This window comes from Semicossyphus pulcher, unplaced genomic scaffold, assembly GCF_022749685.1.
Source record: "Semicossyphus pulcher isolate SPU_LCO1_2020_fin unplaced genomic scaffold, fSemPul1.0.p SCAF_14, whole genome shotgun sequence".
NCBI classification, from domain to species: domain Eukaryota; kingdom Metazoa; phylum Chordata; class Actinopteri; order Labriformes; family Labridae; genus Semicossyphus; species Semicossyphus pulcher.
Genome location: NW_027211648.1, coordinates 5,685,653 through 5,710,578, shown reverse-complemented (window position 1 = coordinate 5,710,578; position 24,926 = coordinate 5,685,653). Strand labels below are relative to the sequence as shown.

The window sequence follows — 24,926 nt, the reverse complement described above, 5'->3', positions numbered from 1 at the left end:
TATACAAATACCCATTTTTGACCAAATTGGATAGAACTCAAGAGCGTGAGTTCGTTAAAATTTGGTCTACTAAAATATCACAAATTTTGATCTATTTCAATATAAAGAATTAAAAAAAAATCCACATCTAGTCAGGTTTGAAACTGACTCGCATTGATCACAACATACCACTTTCACCATCAGCTTCAGCCACAGTTTTGCATACAATATTTATTTATTGTGTATAACTTAGCAAATTGCAATCAGATGTCCAAAAGGAGCAGTAATCAAATAAAACTCAAGAGAATTAAAAGCTATTTACACAGCCAGTTTAATATCTCCACTTTGTACAGTGATATTGAAGAACATACTGTTGATATATATATTTTTACTGTAGCAAATTAGGTTCTAAGCAAAATATTAATAAAAATATATTTGCAGCATTACACTTGCTGTGTTTGTTTACTAGCATCTATAATTCAGCTTTGCATGACTATTGTTTCTTTACAGTTTAGCTACAGCAACAAGAATATCTTGGTCATACATGTACATATTTATCTGCACTATTGTTTTGTACGTGTTATCTACTGTCAACTTTGCAGTGAAATTATTGTAAACATTTTTTGGAATGTCATTAACATTGATTGTTTGTTGCAATAGTTCTGTTCAGATCAGCTGTTTTAAAATCAAATGCACTGATGATTATCATCTGATAAAGACGGTAAGTTGATCAGTGTTCATTAAAAACTTTGAAATGACAAAGATATTATACAGTTTGATAAGCAAAAGGCATGGCTTACTTTCGTGCTGTACCATAATAAGCAAGGATATTTAGGGAAGTCATAGTTTGCTGTAGGGGTCCTCAGTTACACAGCGTATTAACAACTTCACATTGTCAGTTTGAATTACATTAATTCTTCTCTTTACAGGTCAACAACATGCAACCAAAGATTAAAATTAACACCTGAACACTGACAGATTCTCTTCAGTGATTGGTGAGTTAAACTTGCAAACAAACTTTTCCAGTTGCCAACCTGTTTTCCATCTCACACGTCTGTCACATGACCAATGGATCATGAAATTCAGATCCATTGAGCCTGGACAATTTGGGATTTTATCTTCAGTCATATTATACATTAAGCGATATTACTTTTCAGCTTCATCAAAGAATCTCATTTTCTCAGAGTGCACAGTGTCTTTCAGTCGTTGAATGGATGAAGCGGTCTCACCTGAGATGTGCTCAGCGGAGTCTAACATACGTGTGATTTGTTTAGTTATAACTATTGTTTCTTTGCTTTCACTTCTTTCACTTGATGTCTCTGTACGTAATAAATGCCTGTCGAAGATCGTTTTCTTGCTGCTTTGTGAATCTTCAACGGTCCATGATGCAGCTTCGTTTGAATCAGATTTTAGGGGAAGGCCTCCAGCTGATTGGACTTGGAGTGTAGTTAGAAGCTTGGCATGCTGTGATTCTGGGGTTGCTTCTATGTTTGATGTAATGACATGAATTTTTCCAGATTCCAGTCTGAGCGTGTCTTCTGATGATGATGAAACTCCGGATGACAGGATGGTGATTTTCTCCGGCAAGTTGGGTTCTACTGAGATCAGCTCAGTCCTCGTGGTGGAAGTAATGATCTTACTGTGCACTTCTCCAAGCCCCGCAGCAGCGTTAGGATCAGAGTACTTGACAGTTACCTTGGTTGGAGAAGATAAGGATAGGCCAACATGCTCACTTGTCATTGCAGAGCTAATATCAGCAAATGCGTCTGATGACTGGTATGAACAGGTGGGGCTTATTGTATCATCCACTGATTTCCATTCTGGGCTCTTTTCATCCTTGTCTTTTTCAGAATTTTTGGCAGGTTCTGATGGGGAGGAGAGTCCAAACTTAGGAAATTTAAACCAACCTGTCTTCTCAGGACTTTTGGTAGCATCTTGCTTGGTAGGTGTTTCCTTTTCCTTTGCCTCTAACTGCTTTCCACCAAGTTCATCCGTTTTGGGAACTTCCTTTGAGGTTTCAATACTTTCTTCCACTGTGTCTGTTTTTGGAACGTCAAATTCCACATCCATATTCTTGAGCATTTCACCGAATGATGTCATAGTCATTTTTGGTGATTTACTTTCTTCTTTTGCCTCAATTTTTATTTCCAGCTGATCAGCTTCTTGATCTTCTTGGTCTTCCGGTTTCGACCTTGAGAAGCTTAGCTTTGGCATTTTAAAGGATGGTAGTTTGAATTTACTTGGAGAACCCAGACTTTCAGTCTCATTCGCTGGTGTTTCATAATCTGTTATTGCTTCTTTGGACACATCTGTTTTGATATTAATACTTTGATCTTTTAATTTTAATGGCGATCCTCCAGCCTCAGTCTCAGATACTTTAATTTCCACACTAGATGAAGACTTGACTTCAATTTCAGGAAGTTTGACCTGAGCTTTTAATTTGGGTAGTGTGATGTCTACATCTTTCTGTGATGCATGTAGCTCTCCTTGAGGTCCTTTTGCTTTTGGTATCAAAACCTCTTCTGATGAAACTTCCTCTTTGGGTGTTTCAAGGGTGACATCAACATCAGGGGCTTTAGCACCTGTCCTTGAAAATGAAAATTTAGGAAATGTCCAGCTTTGTTTTTTTAACTTGGCGTCAACCTCAACTGCGGGTGCATCTGGTACTGCAATGGCACCTTTAGGTTCCACGACTTCGACATCAGGCAGTTTGACCTCAGCTTTGGCCTCTGGGAGTGTGACATCCACATCTGTTTTTGATAAACTTATATCAATTTCAGGTCCTTTAACTTTGGACATGGAGATGCCCAAATTTGGCAGTTTGAACTTACTTCCTGATCCTTCCATTTCACTTCCTTTTGCTTTCAGATCTACAGATTGGCCTTCATTGTCGATACTGGGTCCCGAGACTTCCACTGTCGCTCCCAATTTAGACACTCCATCACTTTTAATATTTTTGTCCACATCAGGTGCTTCAACACTGACCTGGGCAGTAGAAGCTCCAAATTTAGGTAATTTGAATGTTGGCATTTTAAATTTTGTTGGAGATCCTTCGATATTACTTGTTTGAACATCAATTCCTGGAGTCATCATTACCACTTTAGCAGAGGATTCTTTTAATTCAACACCAGAGAGTTGAACTTGAGCTTTGGCCTCTGGTAGTGTAACATCTACATCCTTCATTGACAAGCTTAAGTCAATATCAGGCTGTTTACCTTGAGGCACAGGAAATCCGAGACTTGGCATTTTAAACTTGCTTCCTTTTCCTTCATGTTCAGTTCCTGAAGTTTTCATATCTATTGATGGGCCTTCAATGTCCATGCTAGGGGCTCCAATATTAACTGTGAGAACCTCTTCAGGAATTTTGATGTCAGCTCCATCAATTTTGAGGTCTTTGTTCGTATCAGGCACTTCTACTGTACCAACTCCAAATTTTGGTAATTTAAATGTCGGCATCTTAAATTTTGATGGTGATCCTTCTATACCCTTTGTTGAAACCTTGATCTGAGGAGCTTTAATTTCCAATTCAGCTGAAGGTTTTTTCAGCTCAGCCTCCGGGAGTTTGACTTCAGCTTTGGCTTCTGGTAGAGTCACATCTACATCCTTCTTTGATAAACTTAAATCAATTTCCGGCCCTGTTACTTTTGGCATTGAGATTCCAAACTTGGGCATTTTAAACTTGCTTCCTTTTCCTTCGTGTTCACTTCCTGTCATTTTCATATCTATTGATGATCCTTCAGTATCAATGCTGGGTGCTGCAATGTCAACTGTGAGAACGTCTTCAGGAATTTTGATGTCAGCTCCATCAATTTTGAGGTCTTTATTGGTTTCAGGCAGTTCTACAGTGGCACTTGGCATGCCAACTCCAAATTTTGGGAATTTGAATGTTGGCATCTTATACTTTGATGGTGATCCTTCTTTGTCCTTTGTTGAAACCTTGATCTCAGGAGCTTTAATTTCCATTTCAGCTGAAGGTTTTTTCAGTTCAACCTCCGGGAGTTTGACCTCAGCTTTGGCTTCTGGTAGAGTCACATCTACATCCTTCTTTGATAAACTTAAATCAATTTCCGGCCCTGTTACTTTTGGCATTGAGATTCCAAACTTGGGCATTTTAAACTTGCTTCCTTTTCCTTCATGTTCAGTTCCTGTCATTTTCATATCTATTGATGGGCCTTCAATGTCCATGCTGGGTGCTGCAATGTCAACTGTAAGAACCTCCTCAGGAATTTTGATGTCAGCTCCATCAATTTTGAGGTCTTTGTTAGTTTCAGGCAGTTCTACCGTGGCACTTGGAGTACCAATTCCAAATTTGGGTAATTTAAATGTTGGCATCTTAAATTTTGATGGTGATCCTTCTTTATCCTTTGTTGAAACCTTGATCTCAGGAGCTTTAATTTCACATTCAGCTGAAGGTTTTTTCAGCTCAGCCTCCGGGAGTTTGACTTCAGCTTTGGCTTCTGGTAGAGTCACATCCACATCCTTCTTTGATAAACTTAAATCAATTTCCGGCCCTGTTACTTTTGGCATTGAGATTCCAAACTTGGGCATTTTAAACTTGCTTCCTTTTCCTTCATGTTCAGTTCCTGTCATTTTCATATCTATTGATGGGCCTTCAATGTCCATGCTGGGTGCTGCAATGTCAACTGTGAGAACCTCTTCTGGAATTTTGATGTCAACGTCATCAATTTTGAGGTCTTTGTTAGTTTCAGGCAGTTCTACCGTGGCACTTGGCAAACTAACTCCAAATTTTGGTAATTTGAATGTTGGCATTTTATACTTTGATGGTGATCCTTCTTTGTCCTTTGTTGAAACCTTGATCTCAGGTGCTTTAATTTCCATTTCAGCTGAAGGTTTTTTCAGCTCAGCCTCCGGGAGTTTGACTTCAGCTTTGGCTTCTGGTAGAGTCACATCTACATCCTTCTTTGATAAACTTAAATCAATTTCCGGCCCTGTTACTTTTGGCATTGAGATTCCAAACTTTGGCATTTTAAACTTGCTTCCTTTTCCTTCGTGTTCAGTTCCTGTCATTTTCATATCTATTGATGATCCTTCAGTATCAATGCTGGGTGCTGCAATGTCAACTTTGAGAACCTCTTCTGGAATTTTGATGTCAGCTCCATCAATTTTGAGGTCTTTGTTGGTTTCAGGCAGTTCTACTGTGGCACTTGGCATACTAACTCCAAATTTTGGGAGTTTGAATGTTGGCATCTTATACTTTGATGGTGATGCTTCTTTATCCTTTGTGGCCACCTTGATCTCAGGTGCTTTAATTTCCATTTCAGCTGAAGGTTTTTTCAGTTCAATCTCTGGGAGTTTGACCTCAGCTTTGGCTTCTGGTAGAGTCACATCTACATCCTTCTTTGATAAACTTAAATCAATTTCCGGCCCTGTTACTTTCGGCATTGAGATTCCAAACTTGGGCATTTTAAACTTGCTTCCTTTTCCTTCATGTTCAGTTCCTGTAGTTTTCATATCTATTGATGGGCCTTCAATGTCCATGCTGGGTGCTGCAATGTCAACTGTAAGAACCTCCTCAGGAATTTTGATGTCAGCTCCATCAATTTTGAGGTCTTTGTTAGTTTCAGGCAGTTCTACCGTGGCACTTGGAGTACCAATTCCAAATTTTGGTAATTTAAATGTCGGCATCTTAAATTTTGATGGTGATCCTTCTTTGTCCTTAGTTGCAACCTTGATCTCAGGTGCTTTAATTTCCATTTCAGCTGAAGGTTTTTTCAGTTCAACATCCGGGAGTTTGACTTCAGCTTTGGCTTCTGGTAGAGTCACATCTACATCCTTCTTTGATAAACTTAAATCAATTTCCGGCCCTGTTACTTTTGGCATTGAGATTCCAAACTTGGGCATTTTAAACTTGCTTCCTTTTCCTTCGTGTTCAGTTCCTGTCATTTTCATATCTATTGATGAACCTTCAGTATCAATGCTGGGTGCTGCAATTTCAACTTTGAGAACCTCTTCTGGAATTTTGATGTCAGCTCCATCAATTTTTAGGTCTTTATTGGTTTCAGGCAGTTCTACCGTGGCACTTGGCATACTTACTCCAAATTTTGGGAGTTTGAATGTTGGCATCTTATACTTTGATGGTGATGCTTCTTTATCCTTTGTGGCCACCTTGATCTCAGGTGCTTTAATTTCCATTTCAGCTGAAGGTTTTTTCAGCTCAGCCTCCGGGAGTTTGACTTCAGCTTTGGCTTCTGGTAGAGTCACATCTACATCCTTCTTTGATAAACTTAAATCAATTTCCGGCCCTGTCACTTTTGGCATTGAGATTCCAAACTTGGGCATTTTAAACTTGCTTCCTTTTCCTTCATGTTCAGTTCCTGTCATTTTCATATCTATTGATGGGCCTTCAATGTCAATGCTGGGTGCTGCAATGTCAATTTTGAGAACCTCTTCTGGAATTTTGATGTCAGCTCCATCAATTTTGAGGTCGTTGTTGGTTTCAGGCAGTTCTACCGTGGCACTTGGAGTACCAACTCCAAATTTTGGTAATTTAAATGTCGGCATCTTAAATTTTGATGGTGATCCTTCTTTGTCCTTTGTTGAAACCTTGATCTCAGGTGCTTTAATTTCCAATTCAGCTGAAGGTTCTTTCAGTTCAACCTCCGGGAGTTTGACTTCAGCTTTGGCTTCTGGTAGAGTCACATCTACATCCTTCTTTGATAAACTTAAATCAATTTCCGGCCCTGTTACTTTTGGCATTGAGATTCCAAACTTGGGCATTTTAAACTTGCTTCCTTTTCCTTCATGTTCAGTTCCTGTCATTTTCATATCTATTGATGGGCCTTCAATGTCCATGCTGGGTGCTGCAATGTCAACTTTGAGAACCTCCTCAGGAATTTTGATGTCAGCTCCATCAATTTCAAGGTCTTTGTTAATGTCAGGCAATTCCACAGTGGCACTTGGAGTACCAATTCCAAATTTGGGTAATTTGAATGTTGGCATCTTAAATTTTAATGGTGATCCTTCCTTATCCTTTGTGGCCACCTTGATCTCAGGAGCTTGCATTTCCAATTCAGCAGTAGGTTTTTTCAGCTCAGCCTCCGGGAGTTTGACTTCAACTTTGGCTTCTGGTAGAGTCACATCTACATCCTTCTTTGATAAACTTAAATCAATTTCCGGCCCTGTCACTTTTGGCATTGAGATTCCAAACTTGGGCATTTTAAACTTGCTTCCTTTTCCTTCATGTTCAGTTCCTGTCATTTTCATATCTATTGATGGGCCTTCAATGTCCATGCTGGGTGCTGCAATGTCAACTGTAAGAACCTCCTCAGGAATTTTGATGTCAGCTCCATCAATTTTGAGGTCTTTGTTAGTTTCAGGCAGTTCTACCGTGGCACTTGGAGTACCAATTCCAAATTTTGGTAATTTAAATGTCGGCATCTTAAATTTTGATGGTGATCCTTCTTTGTCCTTAGTTGCAACCTTGATCTCAGGTGCTTTAATTTCCATTTCAGCTGAAGGTTTTTTCAGTTCAACATCCGGGAGTTTGACTTCAGCTTTGGCTTCTGGTAGAGTCACATCTACATCCTTCTTTGATAAACTTAAATCAATTTCCGGCCCTGTTACTTTTGGCATTGAGATTCCAAACTTGGGCATTTTAAACTTGCTTCCTTTTCCTTCATATTCACCTCCTGTCATTTTCATATCTATTGATGATCCTTCAGTATCAATGCTGGGTGCTGCAATGTCCACTTTGAGAACCTCTTCTGGAATTTTGATGTCAACGTCATCAATTTTGAGGTCTTTGTTAGTTTCAGGCAGTTCTACCGTGGCACTTGGCATACCAACCCCAAATTTTGGTAATTTGAATGTTGGCATCTTATACTTTGATGGTGATCCTTCTGTATCCTTCTTCGCCACCTTGATCTCAGGTGCTTTAATTTCCATTTTAGCAGAAGGTTTTTTCATTTCAATGTCGGGGAGTTTGACTTCAGCTTTGGCTTCTGGTAGCTTCACCTCTACATCCTTCTTTGATAAACTTAAATCAATTTCTGGTCCTGTAACCTGTGGAATTGTGATTCCAAACTTTGGAATATTAAACTTGGACCCTTCCCCGTCCACTTTTGCATCAATCCCTGGTGATGTCATATCAATTTCTCCTCCTTTCACTTTAACCTTTCCCTCAGGAATTGCAACATTAACATCCTGAAGACTGACATCTACTTCTGGGGCCTTAACACTTGGTTTTGAGAAAGAGAAACTGGGTAGTGAAAACTTTGGCTTTTTCAGTTTTACGTCTACCTCAACACCTGGCTGTTGGTCAATTACAACACCGCCTGAAGTGTCTTTTACTTCAATCTCTGGCAAATGGACCTCTGCTTTAACTCTTGGGACATCAATATCTGTGTGTGGCACAGTTATTTGCATGTCAGCTCCTTCAATTTTGATTTCCTTGTCCATATCAGGTACTTCAGTGCTGACATTTGGAGTGCCAACTCCAAATTTGGGTAATTTGAATGTTGGCATTTTGAATTTTGATGGTGATGCTTTAACACTGCTTGATTGAGCCTCGATCTCAGGAGCTTTAATTTCCACTTTAGCAGACTGTTCTTTTAGTTTGACGTCAGGGAAAATTACTTCTGCCTTGGCTTCTGGTAGTGTGATGTTTTCATCTTTCTTTGACAAGCTGAAATCGATTTCAGGTCCTTTTACTTTAGGCATTGATATTCCAAACTTTGGCAGTTTGAACTTGCTTTCTTGTCCATCAAGTTCACCTTCAGTCTCCAAGGGTTTCATTTCCAGCTGAGGTTTTTTAACCTCAATCTTTGCTTCTGGAATAGAAACATCTACTTTTCCAAGTTTGAGATCAATTTCAGGGACTTCTGGGAGTTGAACCTTAGCATCTGGTAGTTTGACATCTGTACCTTTCTTTGAAGAGCTTACATCAATTTTAGGTCCTTGTACTTTTGGCAATGATATTCCAAACTTTGGCACTTTAAACTTGCTTTCTTTTCCCAGACCTTCAGTTTCAGTAATTTTCACATCAAGTGAAGGACCCACAATATTGATATTTTGTGCTGCAATATCATGTGTTACCCCATCTTTAGATATTTTCAGCTCAGCTCCTTCAACTTGTATTTTCTTGTCAGGTACCTCTGCACTGCTATCTAGAGAGACAGCTCCCAATGTAGGTAATTTGAATGTTGGAAGTTTAAATTTTGATGATCCTTCCAAGTGACCTAATTGAGTTTCAATCTTGGGAGCTTCAATTTCCACATCAGCAGAAGGTTTTTTCAGGTCAACATCAGGGAGTTTTACTTCTGCGTTGGCTTCTGGTAGAGTCACATGGACATCTTTTTTTGAGAGGTTGAAATCAATTTCAGGCCCTTTTACTTTTGGAATTGTAATTCCAAACTTTGGCATTTGGAACTTGCCGCCTTGTCCTTCAAGTTCAACATCCACTTCCGGTTTTTTAACTTCCACCTCTGGAATTGAAATTTCTGCTTTTCCAAGGCCGACATCAATTATAGGAGCATCTGGGAGTTTGACCTCAACTTTTGTCTGTGGTAATGTCATATCTACATCTTTCTTTGACAAGCTCAAGTCAATTTCTGGTCCTTTTACTTTTGGCAGATTGATTCCAAACTTTGGCATTTTAAACTTCCCAGCAGCTTCATCTGCTTCAAACTCTGGCGGTTTCATCTCCACAGCAATTTTAGTGGTTTCTTGAAGTTTAACTTCAACTTTAGCATCCGGACCTTCAATCCTATGCTCTGGAATTGACACATCTACTTTTCCAAGATCAACCTCTGGGAGTTTGACATCTACGTTTTTTTTTGACAGGCTGAAATCAAGTTTAGGTCCTTTTGCTTTTGGCAAAGAGAAACCAAGATGGGGCATTTTGAACTTGCTTCCCTTTCCGTCCAAATCAGTTCGAGTTTTCATATCTAATGCGGTGTCAGTGCTGGGTGCTGCAATGTTAACGTTCAACCCCGCTTCAGGGATATTAATGTCAGTCGGCATCTTCAATTTTGCTTCAACATCCTTTTGGTGAACTCCAACCTCTGGAGCTTTGATCTCAACTTTAAAACCCGGTTCTGTATATTCAACTTCAGGAAGTTTGACTTCTGCTTTAGCTTCAGGTAAATCAACTTCTTTTTGTGATAACCTTAAATCCATTTCAGGACCTTTCACTTTTGGAATTGATATTCCAAATTTTGGCATTTTAAACTTGCCTCCTTTTCCTTCAAATTCAGCCTGTGTTTTTTTTACATCAAGGGATGGACCCTCAATGTCAATGTTTGGTGCTGTCATGTCAACTGCTACACCTTCCTCAAGAGATTTCAACTGTGTACTTTTTGCAGATATTTCAACCCCGGCATCTGGTGTAGCACCTCCAAATTTGGGTAGTTTGAAAGTTGGCATTTTATATTTTGATGGTGATCCTTCCACATTCTTTTCTGCACCTTTGCTTTTAGAAACTTTAACTTCGACTTTAGCCGAGGGTTCTATAAGCGCAGCATCAGGGAGTTTGACATCCGCTCTGGCTTCTGGTAGTGTCACATCTATGTCTTTCTTAGATAAGTTGAAGTCAATTTCAGGCACTTTTGGCATTGTGATTCCAAACCTTTTAGACTTGCCTACTTGTACATCCATTTCTGCCTCACCTTTTGTTGGTGTAATATCCACAGCCATTTTAGGAACTTCAGGGAGTCCAACCTCAGCTTTAGCCTCTGGTAGTGTCACATCTGCATCTTTCTTTGAGAAGCTGAAGTCAATGTCAGGCCCTTCTAATTTTGGCATGGATATTCCAAACTTTGGCATTTTTATCTTGCCCCCTTTTCTGTCAAGTTCACCTTCAGTCTGCAGAGGTTTGATTTCCAATTCAGGTTTTTTGACCTCCATCTTCTGCTCTGGAACAGAAACATCTACCTTAGCAAGTTTAACATCAATCTCAGGAGCCTGTGGGAGTTTCACTTCAACTTTGGCCTCTGGTAGTGTGACAACGGCATCTTTCTTTGATAAGCTTGAATCAAATTGAGGCCCTTTAAATTTTGGCATTTTAATTCCAAACTCTGGCATCTTGATCTTGCCTCCTTGTCCATCAAGTTCAGGTTTTTCAACATTAATCTTTTGCTGTGGAACAGAAACATCTATGCGTCCAAGAGTAACTTCAGCCTCTGCTTTAGCTCCTGGAAGTGTTACATCTCCATCCTTTTTTGATAGATCAATTTTAGGTCCTTTCACCTTTGGCATGGAGATGCCGAGATTTGGTAATTTAAACTTGGTACCATGTCCCTCTCTTTCCAGTGATTTCATGTCCGTCCCATCAATGATTACTCCCTTTTCTGCGTCAGGCACATGAAGACTGATTCTCGAAGTAACTCCTCCAAATTTGGGCTGTCCAGTTGTGTGCTCCTCACCTTCAGCATCTTTTACTTCACTTCTGATCTCTGGAAAGTAGATGTCAACATTTGGCTTGGCGGCATCGAGATTTACACCGAAACCTGGGATCCTAATGCCACCTTCCTTTTCAGCTGGTGAACTACCTACTGAATCAATGTATTCAATGCTGTCAATTTCGGGCATTTTGACATCCGATATGACTCCTCCAATGTGCCCCTTTGTTCTCTTCATCTCAGATTTTGATTCTTGGAGAAATATTGTCCTTTCTCCTCTTAAGTTATCATCTTTTTGCAGAGAGATATTTTGTTTTTGCAAGTCAATTCCAATGTCAGGGATTTTTATGTCTGGCATTGCAATCCCAAAGCCAGGTGTCGTTTTCTTTGCCTTCTTTGATTTCTTATCTTCTTGTGCCTGAAGAAAAGCCACTTCTGCCGCACTTTCTTTCCCAGGTATTATGATATCTTCTCGTTTATAAACCGCAGTTTTGATCTCTATGTCACGTTGATATTCCTCAGTTTTGTATTTCATTTCAGGTTTTCTGAAATCTGTCTTGGTCTCAATCACAAGTACCTCTGAGGTTAAATCAGCAGGTGTAATCTTTGGTAGTTTGACTGTGGTCTTGGAGATGTTCGGAGAGGCAGTTATGTCAAACTTTGTGAAGTGTGTCTCATGTTTTGTTTTGGTATCTACCACTTTGGTGGGTGTTTTCACTGATATTCTTTGTGCATTAGCGTCTATCACAGTAATTTCTTCAGGAATCAGCACTCCAGACGTGTCGACCTTAGGCAGCTTGAATCCAGGCAATTTTGAAACTGCCTCTTTCACACTGTCAACATCAATTGACAGTGGTATAATTTCAGATGGCGGCGTGTCATCACTGTATCCGGCTTTGAATCCTTTGGCTTTGGTCCTTGCAGACATGTCCTCCATTCCTGGAATCTCAATGTCTTCACGTTTGGGAAGTTGTGTTCTGGACATACTGCCTTTTGACAGTCGTTCGTAAGGATCCTCTTTCACATCGACGCCATCAGTTGTAGGATGCTCAATTTTAGTCGTGCATTCTTCAGCATTTACATTCATTTTTTGTACATCTTTCTCAGTGGTAATGTCACTAAAGCCTATTTTAGGCAGTTTGAATGTTGGGCCTGTCTTAGTTTCTTGTTTTTGTTTACTGTCCTTGCCTTTCGTTGGTTTTTCTTCTTTCTTTGGAGATTTCTTCACAAGTGCAACATCAGATATATCAAGTTCCATTATTGGGGTTTTGGCATCCAGTGCTTGTTCACCTCCCGTTAGTTCCTTGTGTGTCTCAAAACTTGGGATGACCTTTGACTTCTCATTTTCTGGTTGATCTGCGATTTCGATACTTGCCCCCATTGTTTTCAGCCTTTTTGGTGAGGATTTCGCTTTCGCATCTTTCTTGTGCGATTTATCCTTTCCCAAAATTTTCATTTTTAATTCAGATCGTTCTTTCTTCTTTTTCTTCCCATCCGGAGACTTGATACCAGAGGGGCTTTCTTGATCTGCCAGAGCCACAGTTAGATCTTCTGTTTTCAAAGTGCTATCAATAGTGATGAGTTCCATCTTATGTGAAAGTTTTTGATCATTTTGCTCAGGTCTGAAGTCTTCCACTACTTTCAGATCCTCTGTCACATAGACTGCAGGTATTGCCTCTGTGGGGCTTTCAAGGCACTCAGGTGAGAGCATGTCTGATGTGTCATGTGTCTGGAGAATTTTGCCACTGATTTGCCCAGTGGTTGGTGTGTCAGTGTCCTGATCTTCAGTTGAACTCACACGGCCTCTCTTTTTGAGAAAAGAAAGCCTCATTTTATTCCTCTTTTTGCCTTTGAGAGCATCCTGGGATTTTATAGGTGACTCTGTGTCACTTGTGGTGGGGCTAAGCTCAAGCTTTCTCTGCTCATCAGCCTCTGAGGAACTGTGAGACCTTGTAAAGTGGGACTTCCTTCCTAAGGTGTGAAACTTGGGCCACGAAATGCGAGCATCACTACGCCTTTTGGTTTTTCCTTGCTCCCTCATCTCTGGAGCGTACATCTCATCCTCCTGTTGAGCAAAAAGAAGAAAAAATTAAGTTTAAGTCTCAAGAAAATCTATCAATAAGAGTTTCAGCATATAACGTGAAGGTAGTTACAGGAATGGCGTCTGATTCAATGATGGGTTCGGTCTCTGTGACGTCCGGTTTGCGTTTCAAGCAGAGCTTCACTTTGTAAGCCTGAGCGTGCCCCAGAATCTGAATGGCGTCCTCGTATGGCACGTTGTCAAAATACACGGTGGCACTCAGAACCTGATCACCTGCAACAAGACAAAACATTTCAGCAGCTTAGATGAGGAGCAGTCTGTGACGCTGTTTTCAAGTGATCAAGTTAAATTATTGCATTAAAATGAACGTTTTTTTCAGTTATTGTAATGGCGACAAAACCGTGCTTTCTCTATTTGTAGTTGGGAATGGGACCTTCTTAATCAATGTTGAGTTTTACATAATAAAAATTGGAAAATAAAATACAAAAATGAAGTACCTTAAATTTTCCAATGGACCCAATTAGAAGCCTCATTAATTGTCCATTTGTCAATGAAAGTTTTGAAAGTGGAAATCCTTCAAACAGCGAGTTTACCTTCTTTCAGTTTCAGACTTTTTGAGGCCGGTGACTCTGGTACCACTTCCTTAATGAAGATCCCCTCTCTCCCCCCTCCACCATAAATGAGACCCTCTGCACATCCATCCTGTGCAGTTTTCACTATCACCTCAGACTCAGGGCTGTGAGCTTCCTGTCAACACATCAAAATAGAAAGGATGAGAATCACTTTACCTTTGGCTGCGCTATTCTCTGCTGCAGCACAGCCTGAAGGGATTAAACAGATCTATACAGTACAGAGAGGAAACATGTAGTAATGTCTCACCTTCAGTTTACATATCTTTTGAGTTGAGCGCTTTTCAAACATGGACCCAAGCCCAGACTTTTTACTTTTCTTTCCACCCCCACTTTTGCGATGTGGGTCATGCTCCCCTTCGCACTGAAAAAGAAAATGAGGAATGAATTCTTGCTTAACATGCTAGTGACAAAAGATTGCTGATATTTGCTCTGAGAGGCAAAGGTAAAGTACACAGTATACAGTACAGTACATACATGCATGCATGGGAGTAGCTGAGTCAGGCTCAATATCCAATATGCAACGGTAAACAAAACAAAGAGCCCATCTTACGCCACACCGTGTTGACTGGACACCAATACAGAGCGTTATACCTGTTGTGTGTTAGTTAATATATTGTTCCCTCATTTTAGAACTCTTAGTATTACATTTTCTCTCCTAAATAGTATCACTCCCCCCATACTTATTAATCAGGGATAACAATGGAATTAAAGAGCAAGAAAACCAAAATATGCCAACTTATCTTGGTCGAGGATAAAAATACATGTCCATACAAAGAGTGTTGAGGGTAAAATAACAAATGGTTGCAGAGTGGTAATTTAATAACACCTTAATGAAAGTACTTTGAGGAAACAATCTATCAAAAATGCTCCCCCACTACAACAACAAGTTCTGAGTGGTAGTTTTTCCAAGAGAGTCTAATCAAGGCTTTGAAAAAACTTCCATTTTTTACCACAGTGTCAAAAAACAAGCTAAATGACAAATGATTCTTAACACCTCAGCATACTATAGGAATATAAAATGTAACCACTACAAATTGTGATCACGATTCACTGATCGTACATGATTTAGATCAGTGGTTCTCAGCTGGTCTCGCCTCAGGACCAACCTCCTGAATGACAAATTGCGACCCAAATTTCTGATTTTTTTTTTTTTCAACCACTGAAATATATTTAATGAAAAATATTCGAGTTTGGACCTGAGATGGATTGAAAAATATCAGTTTGTCAACATCACAACACAACAGTGTAACAGTCAACCAAAAAAGTGGCACTGCATAAGGCGAAAATATTCCCTATACAGAAATACGCTAAAAACTGCAACATAAATGCAACTACTGTAGCTGTAGCTGATATTACCTAATCAGTGAATACATGGAGTGTGAATAAAATACACTGCTACTGCGCGCATGTCACAGGAAATCTATGTCCTTCAAAATAAAAGCGCAGCACTTTTTGCCACAACTTTTTTTTTTTCAAGAAAAACAGCTGGACCCACTTTTGGGTCCAAACCCACCAGTTGAGAACCACAGATTCAGATGTTCCCCTGAGGCCTAAAGAAAGTAACTAATCAAACATTGTATACAATAAAGTATGACAAAAGTACAATATTAACTGTCTAGTGGTTTTTATATAACATTTAAGTTTATCATGTGATCGTGAGCTTCATGTGGAACAGTCCAGTCTTCTGTAATTTCACATATCTTGAGCTTAACGGTTCTCCGTCCTCGTACTTTAAATCCAGCACATGGATGAACTCCGTGTGAGCGTAAATAAGCCAAACAGCCAAGCTTCCTTCTCTGGGTCACAAGATTGTTTTTTTTAAAAACCTAATTTGTCTATGGCCTGAACGAAACACACCACCGAATCACGAATAGACTGTTGATGAACTTGCTGTGTTTACAAGAAGCCTATTTAAGTAACCAGGTTATAGTCTGGTCTCTTGAGTAACCTGATTTCTCAAATGTCTTGCTATAAAGAAATCTACTTTCCCCAGCTGAGGTGAGAGATTATGAGAAAATCAGGGATTACGAGCTGAAACACCTCATTCCTTGGCCTTATTTATATTTTAACTTTATATTCAGGTAAACAAACGGCATGTAAACAAGTTCTTTGGTTTATTCTCTTGACCCTGTTTCCCCCTGTAATTTGGATTGTGATATGTTTGTGCTCTGTACCTCTTTGTCACTGTCTGTGTATTTTTCCATCTCAGGGTATTCCTCGACGGGGGACGATCCCTGAGGACGTGGTCTCTCTCCCTCAGTGAACTGAGATGGCTCGTCACATATCTGCACAGACATAAGGTCAGTCAGTACGAAAACAGTCGCACGGTTACTCCCAAAACAGCTGCTGTTATTCATTTTAAAGAAGCATTTGAGTCAGTTAGACATTTTTCGTCTGTGTGAAAAGCATCTCCGCTCCGCCGCCGCCTGAAAAACAGTTTTAATATATAAGAAAACTAAAGTAGCTTTGCTTGCAGAATGAACCACAAAGGTATGAAGATAACTGGATCACAGATAGCGTGATAACACCTTGCTATGCCAGTGGCTGTTTGGCATTTAGCAGTTGTCACATTAGCTGTGTGTTTCCAGGGATGGCAATGTTAGTCAGGCCGTCATCCAGAGCAAATTATCTACAAAATAAGTCGATTTTCCATTGAAATTTGTTACGGACATGAATGGTAATCCTGCAGGACTAAATAACTTAACAGTGTTGACCAAGGGCCTTAGGGTAAGTAGGTCAAGAAAAGTAAGGTGTGCCAAATTTTGAGCTGTTTATTTAAAGGTTTCAGACACATATTTTACCAACATTTGGGGCAATCGGATCAGACACGGCATCAGACGTCACAAATATTTAAGATCAGGACCAGAGCCAAAAAACTTTGACCAGGACATGTGAATAACTTACTGTGTTCTGTTTTCATATACTATTATTCTGTCGATTAAACCCGAGGTGCAAACATCTGAAGAGAAGAGAAATAAATATAATCGACCATTCATTTCTCTTTGAGTCACAGTGAAGTCACTTACTGAGTTGTCCTCTGGAACAGGCTCTGCTCCTCTCAGCCGTCGAGCACCTCCTGTTCACAAACAAAAAAAATACACAAAACATAAATATAAAAAAAACACAGCTTATTGTTGTAATATTTCAGTAAAAAGTTATTTCAGCCGGCTCCAGCAGCACAAGTAAATATCTTAATCTAAAAAAAATAGGTTGCATGGTGATTAACAGCTGAAGGGAAAATTGCACAATGGATTTTTTTTTTGCAGCACCAGTCTCGAAGCAACCGAACAAAGTCCACTTTCTCAAAAAGGCGTTGTAAATCTTCAAACACCACAGCAAATATAACACATTCAACAGCATTATGTATGTCATTCCTTTAACCGCATTGTAATTGAATGGAAAAAAACACTTTGTAAGTTTATCTCAAGACCAGATAATAAAGAAACCACACACATGCAGAAAATCAGGAGCAAAGCTCTGATGTTTATCTGCATATGTTTATTTTTTCAGCAGAAAGCTGAGACTTCCACCCTGTCTGGTTGTTCTGAGGCTCTGAGAGACACTGGAGCCGATGATGAGACTATTTAGAGTTCTTCCTGGCAATAATTCCCCCTGGGATCCGCTGCCTTCTTCGTCTGTTAAGTGATCCACTGTATCGATCAACAGATTAGGCTCTGCAGCCTCTCGGCTCGGCCTCTCTCGGCTGCTGAAAACGGAAAGTCTGACTCCAAATTAATGTGGTTAGTCAGATTATTTCCCCACTGTGATATCTTACCTTTACTTGCACTGATTCCATTTTAAACTACCTTTTTATACAGGCCATTTGAATGTAAGGTTTTTGGTATCAGGATTCCTACTCAGGAATAGTAGCTCAAATTTTCAGGATACATTCAGGATACACTTATTCAAAGTTTGCATAAATTAATGCTTGACAATTGCAAAGAAACTTCTTTTACATATCCACATTTTCTGTCGTTTATAGATCCCAATTGGCAAATACATTCATAGTATCAATAGGCAATCAATGTTTTCCTATCACTAGAAATGACTATTGACTAAATATTGTAACACCCACACGGAGAATCCATTGTTTTTGCACTGTGGATGTCAGATAAAGTGTTTTTGTCTTTGCGCAGCCTATTAATCTTTTTGTATCAAGGGATTTAGGATAAGCTGTAGCACTAAAGCTGCGACCTCTTAAGCTTCACCGACATGCTGAACTCCTTAGCCCAAATCGAGAAATGAAGGTAAAATGGCACCCAAAACGTATAATGATTCCAAACTCCAAAAACCTGTAAAGTTGCATGAAAAGGTTTGTTTTTAAAGTCTAAAAAGTACTAGTATATAACAGGGACCAATGGTATTGAAACCAATATAAAAATGGGGCCCTGTTTAGCTCGGTTGGTAGAGTAGGCGCCCCATGTGTAGAGGCTACAGACCTCGACGCACTGATCGCAGGCTCGACTCCCGGCCTGACGATCATTTGGTGGATGCCATCCCACACTTTCTACTCCCCATATTATCCTAACTCTCTTCAGATATCCTGTCAGTAAAGGCAAAAAGCCCCCCAAAAAAGAAGCCAGTGAGTTACACTTGACACTTGATGTAATCAACTGTTTGCTCCACAAGTAGCATGGGAGATAATTTTGTATTTTGCTCTGTATCAAAATTGACATAGGTAAAGGCTAAAGTTTAAAAACTATAGCTACACGTAACAGCTACCAAACCAATGCTTCTGGGGTTAAAAGTTCACTTGAACTCTAAGAAGTTTAAACTTGGAATTATACAACAAACACACTGTGTGTACAGTATTGAACAAACATACAGTATATACTGCAGCACCATAGTTTCTCAACTAACCACACCATCACCCCTCCACGTCCTTAATGTATGTCATGTGAAGAGCTCTGACTGGCCCTGTAAGTGCATTAGGAGAAGGCTAAGACAAGAGACTGATGGAATAACCTCCTCCTGTATCAGGGTGTGTTGCTGCCTCAAGGTTGATGATTCAGGAGAGTTGAAGAAGCTATCGAATGACATTACAGCTCAGATCTTCTCTGATATGGAAAACGTATCTCACACACAACATGCACTGTCAGCAGAGGCATAAAGTTCTCTAACAGCAGGATCAGAGGTGAAAAAACCAACATCATAAATTCACCCTGTCAGCTCTGAACACACCACAGTCTAGACATGTTGTGAAATATAACACCCAACGGCCTCTACAGCTGTCTACACCATTAACTCAAGTGTTGTGTGAATCCTCATCATACAATCATTACCATCCTTCTCTTTCAAAACAGGTTTGACATACAAAAAATTTAAATTCACATAAATTCAAGCAGCTCACCTACCTGCTGCTGCTGTTGGTTCAACTCCTGGAAATAAACCAAGGTGTTAATAACACGTTACCCAAACTGCCCTTTAACATTCCAGGCGGGAGGGAGACTGCCAAAGTGGCTCAAGTGATTTGTTCACTCTCAGATGGACAAAGGAGGCGGGACACTTTAAGGTTGCAGTCATACCTTGGGTGTCGCTCCCAAATTATATTAAGGTTTTTCTAAAGCGCCTCATGAAGATTTAACTCCTTGCATACCCGACAATGTATTCCTTAAAAAAAACGTACAGTACGGTCACATAAATCTCTCGATATGTAGTACCACATCCCCTTAGGTTTGCTTAATTGGGTCATGAAAGGGAAGAACACTTTAATTTTTAAGAAAACCTTGAACTGCTACTTGGTTCTTGGTTCAGAAATTAAAGCTACCTTAGTCTCCAAACCTCATGTAACAGTTAATATCTAAGTGCTTTCACCATTGCAGCATTGAGTAACATAGTACCCCTAATTAATTTAGTTCACAAAGAACATTTCAATTTGTCAAACTCTTCAAAATTCACAACGCATGCATAAAACACAATCCCTTAATTGCTAGTTTCAATAAACCAAACCAATAAAAAACAATGCCACTTTTTTAAAGAATTAATGCCATTGTTACGTGAATTATATAGTTCATCTGCCACTTACAAAGAAATATCTTAAAAACTATTGGACTAAATGCCAGTTTGAAATTTTGAACAGACAGTCATGGTCCCCAGACAATGAATCGTACAGACTTCTGTGATCCATTAACTTTTCTTCTAAGGTCACCATGATGTTTTTCATCTACAGTTAAAGATCACCTCCAGTGAAAATCAAGTGTTTAACCTTAAACATCTCCATGTGGTGTTTTTCATGTGCTACGAGACATATCAGGGACAACATCAGCAGTCATCTCCATGCCTGGGCCTGTCTGCTTTTAAACTGCAGTGTACCAAGGACAGGCTGAACAACACGTTTTCAGATTGGCGGGTTTGAGACGTCACAAACCTAAGGAGCCAATCCCGTCAATGGACGGGGTGACGCTATGCATAGCATTATGTGTAACCCATGGCAACCACTTTGTCGATGTGCGAGCCAGCTGTAACCGTTGTCATAATTTTTGCAAACTCACTACTGACTACGAACGTTAACATTACTAGTACTAATTACTACATTTCAAGCTAACTAAGTTTTAACAAGTTGCCACTGAATGATGCAGACAAGTGTTTTGTTTTCGGCTGTAATTTTTACGAAAGGAGAAACATAGCACTTAGTGGGCGGAGACTATGCAGAGTCAGGAATTTTTAATGAGGGAGAAGGAGGAAATGTCTTAGGAGAAAAAACATATCAGACACAACGTATGTCTTAAAACATGACTGGAGCTGGTCTTCAAATCCCATATTTAAGCACCTTTCAAAAATGTCTTTTGTCAGGCCTCTACTGCACCTTGTCTTTAGTGCTATTAGCATATGTTAGCATGCTAACTGGCTAAATCTTTAAGTTCTCATTGTCAGCATATTAGCATGCTGATGTAAGCATTTAGTTAGAAGCCAAAAAAAGTCAGAGAGTTCTAGAGAACTTGCAAATGACAGTATCAATACTCTGCTTAAGCTGCTGAATGAAGTGGAGCTACTGATGGTCACGTGTGTCTTCAGGAAGTAGAGAGGCGTCAATCATAGTGTCAATGTTTGTAGTAAGCTTTAGGGAGCATTCAGGCTCTGTTTGGCATGACTGGATGATGTATTTCTTATATTATTCCCCACCACATCAAGGCGGATGTCCAGTATTGCTGCCCCAACTACTGCCACGGCACTTGCTGAACCTCCTTTCTCAAATATTTGTCATGTGGGCGCTGCAGAGGGCCTGACATCAACCCTCACTGCTGACTGAATCTATCAAATGAAAATCACATAAAAGTCCTACTTACTTGTTTGAGTTATCATAGATTACATATGTCCTAAATATTCATAAAACTGATATGTGTTCTAATATGACTTTGGTGTCAATAATCTGCAGGTATAAAAACACAAGCATTAGATGCTGAAGTCTTTTGTGCAACAAATCCTGCATGATTCATAGTTGGGTGCCACTGCGGCTCTACATTTGGGTGTGGCTCATCCCTCAGTGCTTGTGCTGATGTGACAAGGGATGAGGCTTATAAACTACTGTTGCAGTCGGCTTTCAAGCAACACCCATGCGGATGCTAAACGTCATCGGTCCTTACACAATGCCCCGACAGTGAGCCTCTCTTACACTTTTCTCGGCTTTGATTCAAATCAAAAGATCTCATAAAAACAAAGCTGCAATTTGTCGAAATAAAAAGTAGTTTGTAGATAAACTGTGAAAAAAATGATATTGTGCTAGTTTCCTGTCCTCTGCTCGTCTCTTACGTAACCACCTTCTGCTCCAGTTTGTGTTTCCGGCTGAAAAGCACCTGGAAGGCTCCCCGAAGCTCCCCTCTTCGCTAAACTAATATAAAGTAATACAGCTCATTATTTGTGCTCCTGGATTTGGATCCTGCTCAGGTTTTGTGCAACAGGCAGACACAAGCTCCTTTCACTGGAAGGCAGCATGTTTGGATCATAATTATAATAAGATTTGAGTGAAGGGGGGGAAAAAACTAAATTAGATTTTCTGCATGGATTATATGAACATGAGACTGTAAAAGCGCATGCTTTCAATCTATTGATCGGCTGCAAAGTTAACAGGGAGTTTCATCACAGCTTTGGAATCCGTATCTTAATCTGCATGTTTTCCCACGACAGGCAATTACACCAAAACCACAGAGGGACAGTGTTATTGCAGGTCATCCAACTACACCTGGGCTGAACTGTGTTTCCAATGAATTACTGATGTTTGCATTCCTGGAGCACCAAGTGACTCACATTGAAAATGCGATCATTAGGTTCAGTTTACAAGGCACATTTTTATGTCTTTCACTTAATGGAACTTATTGAACCACTAACCACAAAGTGCAGTCATTATAAATTATATTTCAGAGTCTTTTCGTCCCTGAAAAAACTGAAAATCTCGATGGAAATACATTTAATTATGAAAAACGTTAAAGGCTTCTTCAGTCGTTAGTATCAAGGACCTACACTGGCAAAATTGTGTATCTTAAAAACAAAGCAGTGTCAGGCTTTCTGATGCTCCAACAAGATTTAAACAAATGTTCAGATCGACAGCAGCCGCACAGATAAACTATTCAAGTGGTGTTATATTGATTCAAGAGCCGGATCTGTCCAAGTCCTGATACTTTGGGCTCCACTGGCGATCAGATCAGCCACCCTGTCTGGCTCACTTTCTAGCAGTAAACTAATCTCCCTCAACCTCATTCTCTCTCTCTCCTTATCTCTCTCCCTCTCTCTGACCTTGAGCGGCGCCTGAAGCCTCTCAGAGCAACACAAACGTCTCCACATCTTCAGGCAGATTTAATTAAAAGTAGCAGCAGAGTTAATGAGGAGAATTATGGGAAAAGGGAAGGCTTCAACATAGAAAACATAGCAACACAGCCAGTATTGTTTTCAAATGACCAGACAGCAGACATTTACCTCCTTACAGCAAAACCTCAACCTGAGCCTTCATCATCTACATGTTATACTGGTGATGCAGCGATTTCTTTTACGGTTCATCCTTGGCAAGACCACCTGCCTCGTAAAAAGCGGATAAGGTACATTTTAAAATCAATGACTTTGACCTGCAGTGGCTATAAAATTGTTGGTCATGTTCCAGAAAAAAACACTCAGAGCAAACAACTAAGAGCTATTTGCAACAAAACATTTTAATACCAGTGTCGTCTGCAAAAGCAGCCTGGGTAAAAGAATATTTGCTGAGATATGCAGCTCTAACTTTTATCATGCAGGAAAGTCACGCTTCTTTTTTTCCAAGCATAATTTCAATATTAAAGAAATATGCTTCATCATTAACGTAGCTTGAATGTGATTAATTACTGCATTTTATGCCCACATACGTGATCAGATATGGTTGATTTACACGGCTGTTAGACTATGTGAGCACATCGACATCGATTTAATGGAACGATGACGACCAATTTCATATCAAATAAAACTCGTTTCTGTCGTAATGATCATGAAGAACTTGATTTAACAAGAGAGGCTGTGTGCACTGTAACCTTTTTAAATATGCAGTGCAGGTTTTACATCTTTCATATCCTAAACTTCTAGAACTTTTGCTACTTTTTAGGTCACTACAGTGAAAGTGATGCAAGGTTACAGGTTGTATCTGTTCCCTCTTTCACATAAAGCCTGCAGCTTTAAAGCTCACATCTGTGGGGTGTTTGCCTCTGAGGGTATTGTTAAATTTGGGAATAGTTCTGCTCCCACATCTAAGAATCCTTTTCATCTTTACCCCCAGGAATTTATCCTCTTTCACTATCTTTGCTTTGCTGAACTGCCACATTAACCAAGTCTTTTTTTCCCCTTTCAGCCTCTGCTTCAAACACACAGCAGGAGGGAAGCAGGAGAAGTGCAGAGCTGCCTGACATCCTCGATGATGACATCTTCAGACACTCCCCTGCACTCTGCAGACGCACCCACTGCAGGTCAGCAACACAACCCAGCATCAGCACCAGCCGCCTTAAACTCACTCACTGTCTCCCTCCGTCAAACACACACGCAGAACCTAATCTCTCCTCTCCCACTGCACTACTGAACCCTGCTGCTGAATCAGAGAACTGCTCAGGGGAAAAACAGCACAGACATAATCATAGAGAGAGGGAAAATAGAGCAGAGAGAGCGATGCCCACCCGTCTCTGAGGAGGCGGCGTGCCAGTTGGGGAAGGCCAGGTGGAAACAGTCGCACATGATGGCAGCGGTGGTGGAGGCGGCGGCGGCAGCAAAGATGAAGTCCTGGGCCTGGCAGGGAGGGAGGGAGGTGGTGGAGGAGGGTTAGGCAGGTGCTGCTGCTGCTGCTGCTGCTGCTGCTGCTGCTGCTGCTGCTCCCCCCAGCTCGTCCTGTTTCAGCCTGTGTGTGCAGTCGCAGTGTAGAGGGATGATTTTGCAGAAAATAACCAGAGAGACAAGAGAGAGTGCTCGCTGCTGCTTTCTCCACGCTCAGAGCTGTCCACTGAGTGAAGGAAACTCCCTCGCCTGTCCCGTAAACATGGACCTCCAGCGCAGCAAGCTAACTTAATTATGGGAGGAGCTGCCCCCCCCGCCCTCCCTCTCAGCACAGACACATCCCTTAGTTTTCCTTCCACTCCTCCTCCTTGTCTTCCTCTCTCCTCTGTTCAGTCTCATTGATCGACCTAATCGGACAAGGACAATCACGATGTCAGCTTCTTGCTCCATCTGACAGTAGGGAGGAAAAAGTTAATTGACATGGAGCCATAACTCAATTCGAACACTTAGTTTAAAACCCTCCATTGTGGACAGGGAGGCAAAATAATTAAGATTCTAGATGAGGAAGCATGAGAGTGAATCGAGGGAATCAAACAAAAACATCACATGTTGCCTGTCAGTGTTGGCCTCTGAGGCTGCTATAGTTTGTTTGTGAGGTCAAGACAAGAAGATGAGCGAGTGAGTTACAAGACTCACTGA

At 40.4% G+C, this 24,926-nt stretch overlaps 1 protein-coding gene across 1 annotated transcript; it reads right to left on the bottom strand.

Annotated features, from left to right (window-relative positions):
• Window positions 1-1,125: 1,125 nt before the first annotated feature.
• LOC138591155 (neuroblast differentiation-associated protein AHNAK) lies at window positions 1,126-24,191 on the bottom strand. The gene is made up of 10 exons (XM_069661676.1): window positions 24,134-24,191; window positions 17,036-17,082; window positions 16,184-16,294; window positions 14,257-14,370; window positions 13,971-14,124; window positions 13,490-13,650; window positions 11,728-13,401; window positions 9,994-11,574; window positions 8,332-9,960; window positions 1,126-8,112 (listed from the first exon to the last, which is right to left on the bottom strand). Exons 1-10 carry the CDS (start codon window positions 24,189-24,191, stop codon window positions 1,126-1,128), a joined length of 12,516 nt encoding a protein of 4,171 aa, XP_069517777.1.
• Between the last annotated feature and the right edge of the window lie 735 nt (window positions 24,192-24,926).